Here is an 11024-nt window from a genome sequence, read left to right on the forward strand (position 1 = left end):
CAAAACTGTTGAAACACTGAGTTCCTTTATATCACAGATTTTCTTTTATTGAATATAAATAAACATTTTTCTGTGTTCTGTTGCATTTTCTCGTCTTCGCACAAATAAAGATTGCAGTAAATTGTTAAAAATGCACCGTATTGTTTTCTGTGACTATGAATTTCTGACTGTTAAAAGTTATTGCATGATGACTAAGAACAACGTTTGAAATCAGAAGGTTGACCTCTGGAGCAGTGGTCATTCAGATTTCCATGTCTTCGGCTCCCAGCAGCTACAGTAGGGAAGGGAGGCCTACAGCATCAGAAAAATACACACAAAAAATTATTTTTGTGTTTTTCGAGTCCAAATTATTACATTACAAAAGTTACTTTTCCGCAAAATTTAGGAATTTGTTTAAAATAAATAATTCCTTAACATTTATTTTAAAAAAGGCATTTTCTGCCAGTGGAACTAATACATTTTCATCAATTTTAAGGAAGTATTAACACAAAACTAGCTTGTATATTTTGCTGACACGTTACTTTTATGTTAGTTCTGTCTTATTTCAAGTGGACTATGACAGACCTGCTGCAATTAACAAATGTTACTAGATTGTAAAATGTCCCAGAAATGATTTTGATAAATGGTAAAATTGTTGTTTTGAGACTGTTTTCAACTGATATATTGAAAATTCATAATAAGTAATCTGAAATACCAATAATCTTTAATTTTGTAATTAAAAAAAAATATATATAAGATACTACCTTAAAAAGTTCAACAAATGACCTGTAAATAACCTTTCTGGTGCGCAGCAATATCAGTTAATTGTATTAAGTAATAGAAAAACCGATTGCCTTGTGCTTTGTATAAAATGTATAGTGAGATTTTATTATTTTTCAAACGAATCAGAATGGATAAAATACATGGTGATATTTTATTATTTTTCAAACGATAAATCCTGAATACAAACATTTAAGAAAAATGCAACATTTTTGAACCAATTTATAAGCTCAAATCAGTTGATTTTTGTGTTTCTATTTTCATTAAGTACTCTGAGATCAAACTGCAGCTCAGTCGTTTGTCCAGCAGGTGGCAATAAAGCAGTTTTTATTGAACTGGCCGCTGCTTTAACACTGAAGAAGATCCGTTCTCGGCGGCGGAAGCATGGCGCGGGTTTTGTGCGGGGCTGCCTTCCTCCGCTGCGGGCTCTGGAGGTAACAGCAGTGAGCAAGCGTCGATCTAGTGGAGGATCTCACAATGGAGGACGGCTTTAGCCGGAGAGAGGCTTGTCCGGTGAGGAGAGTGTCGACTGCCGCGGACTTTAGCTACCGGGACTGCGAGCTGTTCGGTTCGACCCCTGGCGGAGGAGGCTACCCTGCCGCGGCCAGGCTGAGCTCTGCGGCCGCGGGGAAGATCGTGGAGCGGAGGAAATCAGCACCGCAAGTGGTCCACCAGCGACATATGCCGAGTGAGCCCAAGAAGTTCCACATACCGAGGAAAACCAAAGAGAAAAAGGGTATGATGCTCCAAATTAATGGCGTTTTATCTGTAAGAGTTCAATTATCAGACAAGTATGCATCCATTCTCGGACACCTCCATCTATCCTGCAAGTTTGGATAGCCACAAGGCATTTAGATGCTTATCACCATGGGTGACATTTATGTAACTCTGCTCCTATGTAAAAAGATTATGTTTAGTCTCCAGTCTGTATGTTAATTTCAAAGATTTAATGTTGTTAAACTAGCGGCTAATGGAATAATGCAAAGCTAACAGCTAGCGGTCAGTCGCTTTAGTTACAAGCTTATAAACGTTTTACCATGTGATAATATTTACTTATTTAAAAACTATGTCTTGTTTTACTGTTGTAGGTACTAAAATATACTTTGATTTTTACCGTAAAGCTTGTTTTTTGGCTTCATGTAGATTGTAGTTTTTACTAGCTAAAGGGAGGTAACAGCCTCCATGTTTACATTTTACAGCAGTTAGCGCGAGTGTCCGATTATGGGTGCAGTAGTTAATGACAAAACAATACAGAATATCTCAAATTCATTTTTATTTTTCTGTACCACAGATATAATAATAGATAATAGGCAAATAAACATTACGCTAGCCTTAAAATGGATTATATTCACATGGAAGGATGCGAGAAACTAGTTTTGTTGATTCTTTAAGGTAACAATGTAAGCCATGATAATTTTATTTACCTCGAGGGAAAAATATTTTTCCAAGTTTTGCTTTGCACGCAGACAAAAACTAATGTTACGACCCTGCCTGACTCGTCTGCTTTGCAATTTTTGCATTTGAGAAATCAAAGCTGCTCCTTATTTGTCAAGGTTTCCCAGATTTGATGACCTTCATGTATTATCATTTGTTTTAATTTACCTGACAGGTGATCTGTTATTCAAGTCAGAGAGTTATGAACAGTCAGAAATGTTCACTTTGGTCTTTCACCTGCAGTGATGAATGTTTTTGGTCTTATTGGAAGACAAAAGAATCATCCAGACCAGGTTTTTATATATAATTTCAGTTTTTACTTGTTAAAGTTTTAGTTATATGTATTTTTAGTTACATCATTTAATTTTTATATTTGTTTTTATTTTTTAAATTGTTTTGCTTATTTTTAATTTTTTTTAAAACCAGACCAGGTTTACTGCTATCGGCTTTAGTGGGCACACTACAAATAAGCAAATTTAATAAAGCAAAAATAAACATACAACTAATCAAATATAAAAATACAGTACAAAGATATATACATTTTCATTTAAGATAAAAAAATAAAAAGCTTTTGACTGTAAATGTGTACTACACGAAACTCCACAAGTGGCAGTTTTAGCTTCAACTGATTTAAATTCTGGGGGAAAAATCTCCAATTAACCACCTTTTGTTGTCTAATTATTAATCAGTTAATTAAAAAATAATCAGATCAGCCCCGAACTGTTTTGATGTTGATGAAACAGCTGAATTTTTCTCATGTTGGTAGAAATATTTTATAGCTGCAGATGCATTCTTTGCTGCAAATCATCAGCTTTCACTCAAGAATGCTGCTGTTGCATTTTAGTCAATAACATAATAAATGTCTCTTCTTCTTCAGCTCTGTTCCAGTTCGTCTCCACCGAGTCCAGGGAGTACGAGGACATGAAGACCATCCTGACGTCCGGCTACATCGACAGCAACTCTTCCGGTTGCTTCACTTACAGCAACCCTCGGCTCGTCCACAGCGAGCTGCTGGAGAAGGAAGTGAGCAACGACCTCATTGTTGCTTTTTGTTTCACCAGAATCCATCAAAAAGTCTCTTTTTACTTATCAGCTTAAAAAAAGATGTTTCAGTGATTTCCTGAACATATATGAGCCTTGAAAACAAACAAGCTGGTGCTGCAGAAACAAAGGGATCAGCTGAACTGTTAGTAGCAGGAACACATGATGACCTTGAACTCTGGCTGAAATTATACCAAATTAAAGCTGCACCATTTATGTCGTCATTATCATTCTTGCACTCTTGTCCCTTAGTGGGGTTGGGAGGGGTGTTGGTGCCTATCTCCAGCTAGCGTGCCGGGCGAGAGGCGGGGTCACCCTGGACAGGTCGCCAGTCTGTCACAGGGCAACATAGAGACACACAGGTCACACAATCATGCAAACACACACTCACCTAGGGACAATTTGGAGAGGCCAATTAACCTGACAGTCATGTTTTTAGACTGTGGGAGGACCCGGAGAAAACCCACGCATGCACAGGGAACATGCAAGAGACCGAGGCCGGGAATCGAACCCAGAACCTTCTTGCTGCAAGGCAACAGCTCTACCAACTGCGCCACTGTGCAGCCCTCATTGCAGTCGTCATTACAATATTCATAAAGCAAAGGCCGGTTAATAACATTTGGTTAATATATTCCAAGTGTTGTGAATAGCTCCACCAGTATAGCAGTATTTCAGATGTAAGACAAAAAAAAAAAATCAATAATTATCAATATGGACTGAAATGAAATGTTTATATCCTGAGAAGTTTTTTGGGCGTATGGTCCAGACCAATGTTAAGGAGAGAAATAAACATGTTCAGAATAGTTTTTGCTCAATTACATTAGTTCCTTGGTTTTTACCAAGGAACTGCTGAGAAAATCGATGGTTTTATGTTTCAGTTCGTGGAAAAACGGAGAGAGATGAAAGCAGACGGAAGGACGGATAAGGAGCTGGAGGAGAGCTACTGCTTCCTGGTGACTAGTTCAGTCAAGGTAGGACAAATAAGCAGCGATGTTTTCATAATAAAGACAACAAATTCAGCTTTTTCTATGGTCTATTTAATTTTAAGTTTATTTTCTTCACTCTTGCAGCTGCATGTTCTCTGTGAGAAGGGACTAACTGTCGGTCGGAGCAAAAACACGGTGCTGGGAAACCCGAGTAAAGGTAGGAGACACGAATGAATCGGAAGTTTACGGTTCTTGAGGGAATGTTAAAACTCAAAATCAACCCTCACAATAATTTTTATTCTGACGTCGCGTCTTTTTTTTCTCTCATCTTGCATTTTTGTCTGCGTTACCCTGACTTTACACATCAGTAATTTTTGGTTGAGAAGTTGAGACTCATCCGCCATGAATCAGCGCTATTTACGGTGAAAACTTGTCGAGTGCTTATATTTAAAAACGGAAATGCAAAAAGTGAATTTTACGTCTCATCTTGGACTCTGGACTGTTTCTTTACCGTTATGAGACATCGCCGCCATCTTTGTTTTTGAATCAGTTGGCTCCACTACTGGGTGCTCAGCGGCGCCCTCTGCTGGATGGCGGCCAAACTACAACACCGAAAGTTAAACCAATGGAAGTTTAGTCTAGTAAATAATTTATCGATTGTTATTTTATTTTTTTATTCGATTTAAACATGTTTAAAAATCAAATACCAATATATATATATTATTTGTTTGAAAAAGAGGGAGCAGAAATATTTAATCCTTCCTTTTATATGCCTTACTTTTTTTACACATTATTCTTTATTTAAAGAAAATAAAATATATAAAATAAAGCAAACAAAAATAATAATGGAATGAACACAATATATGTTTATGGGTTTAAATCAATAAAAGAAATAGGGATTATGTCATTTGAATGATTTCTGTTACTGACTAGCTTCTTATTGACCTGTGATATTGATCATAGGCATCAAACAAGAAGAGCATTGCTCTGAAACTAGAGATGAGGAGGAGAAAGTGTCTGTTTTCCATCAAAATTATACATTTAAGTTTATGGTAGCCTAATAAATGTGGAATTATTTCCAGTGATAGTATTTGTAACTATTTTTAAAATGTTTCTTACCATTAAATTGCAGGATTTCTTTCAAATCTGACTGTCCATCCCATTGGACATCAAGACTTGGTGTATAAGTCTTGATGATAACTAAATATTGGCCAATACTTAATTATCTAGTGTCACCATGCAAAGAAAAAAAAATATCTGTAAACATTTTATATCTTATTTGTGGTTTCAACATTTATTTTATTTTAGTTTTTCATAGGTATAAATGCTGGCATTTTAAATTGCTTGTAAAAACAATTTATCTTAATTCTGAATTGGAGTCAAAATTAGTTTTGAAGGGTGTCAAAGGTTAATCCCTAACATATGGTGAGAAAGTGATGAAAAAATATATTTTCTTTATATAAACTATTTTATAGACATTATTTTACTTCCAGCAGGTAGTTTGAGGTTGTGTGGTGTCAGAATGAGCTTGTTGTTGCAGGCGTCTATCTGTCAAGGTATTCGGACCTGCTGCAGACGAGACCTTTGACCCCTGGGGCGGCCGGGGAGCTCCTCATCCTCAAGGTGATGAAGGTAAGCCAGCTCCCAGGTGATGCTCGTCATCATCAGCGCCATTTTGTTTCAGAGTGTTGAGCAGCGTTTGTTCTCGGGTTTCAGGGAAAGGTGAAGAGCATCTACGAAAACATGAAGATCCTCCAGGACCCGACGCCTCGCTTCGATAGCCACATCGCCAAGAACGCCAGCAAGGTCACGTCGCTCAGCTGCTTCCGCGCCTACGAGCTCACGCAGGTGACTTCCCACAATGCTCAGCTGCTCGTTCCGGGCTGAAAGCATCAACCAGTGGTCTCATCTTGACGCCTCGTGTGTTTCCGCTTGTTCCAAACGCAGCAATACTTCTACGAGTATTTGTTTGACGAGCTGCGGGAGCGGCCGCGGCAGGTGTGTCCGTGCGCCGTCGTCTCCTTCCACTTTAAAGGAAAAGACGCGCCTCTCTCCGTCAAACCCGCGGCGCCCGTCAGGTACCCAGATCCGGTTGAAACCAGAAGATCTGTCATGATCAGTTTTAAAAATGTGATTGACTCACATGTGGTGTGTTCACAGAGTGGGGAAAAAAACTTGATTTTTGAGTTTCTGCTCCTGATGTATCAGGATGTTGAAGTGGAAAATCGATCGCTGTACAGTTTTCACTTCATTCGTGGTTAAAATCTGTTTTTTCAGCACATCTAAATCTAAACCCATAAAACTGAAATTATTAATTGTTAACTGGAGAGTCTAAAAAAGGCTGTTTGGTGAAGGAAACAGCCTTTTTGTAATTAAACAGCTCAAACTGTTTAGTTACAGTTTGAGCTGTAATTAAACCAAAACTATACAAAAATATATGCATGATTCACTTTTTCTCTCCACTCAACTTTCTGTGATGAAAATGTTAAATTTAAAATGAAAAATCTTCTATTTTCCTCCCAGAGCTCCTCAAGTGGCAGTTTTGTCTCCTCAAATTTTAATTAGTGCTTAATAAACACTTATTAATGATTTATAAAGTGCTTTGAGGTTAATTAATAACATATATAAGCTATTTATTAAGTGAGCCTTATTGTCAAGTGGTATCATTTTTCTTTTATCAGATTAATCATCAGAATAATTGATTACTAAAATAATTGTTGACTTCAGCCTGGAGCTGTTACAGAAACAGATGCATGATGGGAGGAGCTTCTGTAGCAACCGTTGGGTTTAAAAAGCAGTTTAGTTATGTTTTTATTTAGCTTTAGCCAGATTTTCTACCCAAGTCTTACGCTGTTTGGTTTGTGGATGGGCTGTTCTGAAATGTAAATTTGTCCTCTGGGATTTTAATAAAGTATTTTCATTAATTCTTAATGATCTTAAATGTAATTTTTAGCTATATTTTTTTAAACCTCAGTCTGACGTGACGTCATGGTCTGTTTTTCAGGTCCAGCAGTCAGTTCTCAGAGAGCATCAAAGGTAAACCCAGCTCACCTGCCGTCTGCTCTTTAGCTTCAACCCGACCTCACGCGGCGTTTCCTCCTTCCCTCCCTCCAGGCCGCGCTCAGTTCACCGTGTGGACCGGAGATGTGGTGAAAAACGAGCGGATTCTGCTCCAGATCTCCCTTCGGTCCAGCTCCACTCCCTCTCTTCCCCTCCGGCTGTGAGTCCCACACAGAACACCTTCTGACCTTTGACCTGGTCAAGTTTTCCCCTCAGCATCAGAAGCCTAAAGACTTTAGGATTCCTTAGTTAGTCAGTTAGTTAGTCAGTCAGTCAGTCAGTCAGTCAGTCAGTCAGTCAGTCAGTCAGTCAGTCAGTCAGTCAGTCAGTCAGTCAGTTAGTTAGTTAGTTAGTTAGTTAGTTAGTTAGTTAGTTAGTTTTGGCTCATTCTTTTAGGATGTGCCTTTGAGCCACAATAAGCAATAAATCGATGCATAGTTTCCACAAGTCTGAGCTCGCCACTGAACCGCCATCTTGGTAGGCAAGTACAGCGGAAAGCATAGAAGATCAGTGGCTTTGAGTCCAACAAAAGGACATTATATTGACACTCTTAACCAATGTGCAAGAGAAATGCATGTCAACAAAATCGCTGCTGCTCAGAATCAACTTGTATGAGAAGAGAATGCTGCTGTAGTGATACAATAATCTCACGATACGGTACACAATATTCTTCTCACTATACGATACATATTGCGATATTCAGCAAACAATGCAATTCAATACACTTTTGCGATTTTATGACAGATTTTAGAGGAACAGAGTGATTTTGGTGACATTTTGTGACTGTTATAGAGTTGGATTGAATTAATTTAACTGAAAACTGATTAAAAGCACCAACTACACAATACCTGGCTCTGRTTGGACACAGACTTAAAGTCGACAGCYGGACAAAATGAATCAAAGAAGTGGTGAGAAAACATGTTTCTTTTAATTGAAACAGTACAAACTGTAGCTTACATGCATTTCTAAAGTAAATAAAGTGCACCAAGTACCTGCTCTGAACAGTTTGATGCCTTTTTAACACTTAACATCTGAAGGAATCACTCTAAGCCTGATGACCTGATCACTCTCTCAGCGAAGCAAGCAGTGAGTGAGCAAGGTGACAGTTGAATGTTACGATACTTTCGGATGAATATCGATTTTTTTTCTAGGAAAGAAAATGTCGATATATATATCGCAAAATCGATATTATTACACTGCCCTAGTTTATTGTTGGCATAGCAACTCCATAGCTACTGTCATGACAGTGAGTTATGGATACCTACCAAGATGGCTGTCAGCTTCAAAGTTCCCAGAAGTGTGACGTCACATGTGAACTATGTATTAAATTAAAACGAGCGCATTAATTTTAATTTGGACAGTCGTTAGAGACGCTCCCCTTTAATATTGTTGAAAAGCCGCCATTTTGAGAAACGCTGCAAACATTGGACACCCAGCGCAAAGTAGTTAGTTTGCACTTCTTGTCACTTTTGCCATTTTTTTCTGTCAAAGCTGAATGATTATTTTTTGAAAGGCATTTATTATTATTATTTTGTTTCTTTTGAATATTTAAAATGTTTTCCAGTTCCATTGGTAAATGTTCTTTATAAATGAAAGTTTTATTTTTAAATCTTTGAGTGGGCATACCTCCATTAATCCATTCTTACATTAGTTGAAATTCGTCTGATAATAACAATATTATCGTTTATCGCAGTAACTTGTCACACAATTTATTGTCCAACAACTCTTGTTATTGTGCAGCGGTAGTTTATTTGAATGCGCTCATTTCTGAAGAACTGTTCCTCCTTCAGACCCGAGAAGTTGGACGTCGACTCGGTTATGACGTTGGATGAAGTGACCAACCTGGTTCCCTCTGCTGCGTTCTCCTTTAACACCTACCGCAGCAGCAAAGAAGGTGAGCAAACCACCGCTCGGGGTTTAAATCTTCATTTCTGTCTCTGTTTGTTCTCGTTTACGGTGAGTTTTTAAATGTGTATGTGTGTGCGTGTGTTTGCGTGCGTGTGTGTGTGTAGTTGTGACTGACAGCTATTACTGCAGCTTGCTGGAGGTGATTGACAGAAATCAGTCCTCCACTAACGTAACGATGCTGCTGCAGGAGTTGGAGACCAGACAGCTGGTGGGTAAAACTCAAAAATTAGAATGCAATGAAAAATATTCAATGTTTTTATAGAGTAGCATATTTCAAACTTTTATTTCTTGCAGTTTGGCTCTTAATAAAGAGCAAAATTCAAATTCAAATAGTTTTTTCTCTCTTCAGGTTCTGGTGAATCCGCTCACAGATAAAGGTTTCCTCTTCCTGCTGTCCAGCGTTCAGATGGCCACACCGACGGGTAAGACATGAACGGGTCGCTGCATGTTATCTGAACACATGGTGGTGGCAGCATCATGCTGTGGAGAGGGATTGATGGGAAGATGGATGGAGTTATATTTGTTTATATTGGTTTTGACACTTAAAATGTGAAAAAAGTTTAACAGGTGTGAATAGTTTTCTGTTTTTGCATAAAACAAACATCGACTGATGGCAGACTGAGCTAATAAATGCTAGCTAGCACCGAGCTAATAAATGTTTCTGTGTTTTCAGAGAGAGGAGAGAACTGGAAGAGGAACCTTCAGGCCTTGTTTGTTTTCCCGGAGCCCAGAGACGTTTCCACATTCAGTGAGTAAAATAATGAGAGGGAGGAGTTAGATGTTTAGTTCCCGTCTGTGTGAATAGACGGAAACTGTCAGGCAGCTGGACGACTTCTTACAAAATCTTAAGAAACCAGAAGTCCAGTGTCCTGCTACTGCAGCACTCTGAGTGTCAGCGCATCCTTAAACAGTCTTAAAGTCATTAGACAATAAGTTGGCCTTAAATTTACTTATTACAGGTCTTACATTATGATGTGGCAAGATTATTTAATCTCTTACTTTCTATGTAGCTTTCTGTTTTCTTGCAAAATTTTTCATAATATGCTAAATTAAAAAAAACACCATTAAATCTTAACATTGAATACTGACTCAATAAACAGAAAACTGTGCTTTTCTCACATTAATTATACATATTTATAAAATCTAACAAAACTGAAAGAAGAAAGGTGAAAAGAATAAAATATATGAAACAGTTGAGTCCCATGAACAGAGATCAAGCAGCTCCGCTGAATGAGTGACATTAAGCTGATAACTTTAAGGAGGTTGTTTAGTATTTATACTTCTTCCAACACCAGAGCCTTTTTGGACTGCTTCTCTTGGATCCCGCCGCCATCTTTGTTTCTGTATCAACTGGCTCTGCTTCAGGATCACCAGCGCCGCCCTCTGCTGGAGGGAGGCCAAACTATCAGACATCTAACATTAGATCAGTGGTTCTTAACCTTTTTTGAGGTACCGAACCCACCAGTTTCATATGTGCATTCACTGAACCCTTCTGTAGTGATAAATAAAATGATTTTTCCCCCCCCAAATTCAAGACATAGGAGTGACCCAACTAGAGTCTAGTTGGGTCACTTTTATTTCCCAACTAGAGTCTAGTTGGTTCACTCAAAGATCACTAAGTCTTCTTAAAAGGTAGAGTCTCTGAGAACAGTTCTTCAAAATATAGTCAGTGTTTTCAGCACAGTTGAGCTGACTGTCCAGGAACGACCCAAGGTATTTAAAATCTGCCACTTTCAACAGGTTGGCCATCGAGAGAAACTGGAACCACTTTAAGGTCTTTAGGTGTTTAGATCATTTAATTAGCTCTACATTCTTAAGAGAAGGAAAAATTGATAATAAATAATAAAGACTTTGCGGTATTCTGATTTAGTAATGTAATTATATTAGTTGTGTTAC

At 38.2% G+C, this 11024-nt stretch overlaps 1 protein-coding gene across 1 annotated transcript in view; it reads left to right on the top strand.

Annotated features, from left to right (window-relative positions):
• Nucleotides 1-950: 950 nt before the first annotated feature.
• Nucleotides 951-11024, top strand: part of tasora (transcription activation suppressor a) — a 26593-nt gene continuing 16519 nt past the window's right edge. Inside the window, exons 1-13 of the mRNA XM_008408344.2 lie at nucleotides 951-1495; nucleotides 3071-3216; nucleotides 4113-4205; nucleotides 4305-4377; nucleotides 5701-5792; nucleotides 5877-6008; nucleotides 6108-6238; nucleotides 7165-7196; nucleotides 7275-7380; nucleotides 9011-9114; nucleotides 9233-9336; nucleotides 9478-9550; nucleotides 9802-9876. Of these exons, the coding sequence (XP_008406566.1) occupies nucleotides 1237-1495; nucleotides 3071-3216; nucleotides 4113-4205; nucleotides 4305-4377; nucleotides 5701-5792; nucleotides 5877-6008; nucleotides 6108-6238; nucleotides 7165-7196; nucleotides 7275-7380; nucleotides 9011-9114; nucleotides 9233-9336; nucleotides 9478-9550; nucleotides 9802-9876 (1420 nt within the window). The 5' untranslated portion in view covers nucleotides 951-1236. The remainder of the gene's footprint in view (nucleotides 1496-3070; nucleotides 3217-4112; nucleotides 4206-4304; nucleotides 4378-5700; nucleotides 5793-5876; nucleotides 6009-6107; nucleotides 6239-7164; nucleotides 7197-7274; nucleotides 7381-9010; nucleotides 9115-9232; nucleotides 9337-9477; nucleotides 9551-9801; nucleotides 9877-11024) is intronic.

This window comes from Poecilia reticulata, linkage group LG5, assembly GCF_000633615.1.
Source record: "Poecilia reticulata strain Guanapo linkage group LG5, Guppy_female_1.0+MT, whole genome shotgun sequence".
NCBI classification, from domain to species: domain Eukaryota; kingdom Metazoa; phylum Chordata; class Actinopteri; order Cyprinodontiformes; family Poeciliidae; genus Poecilia; species Poecilia reticulata.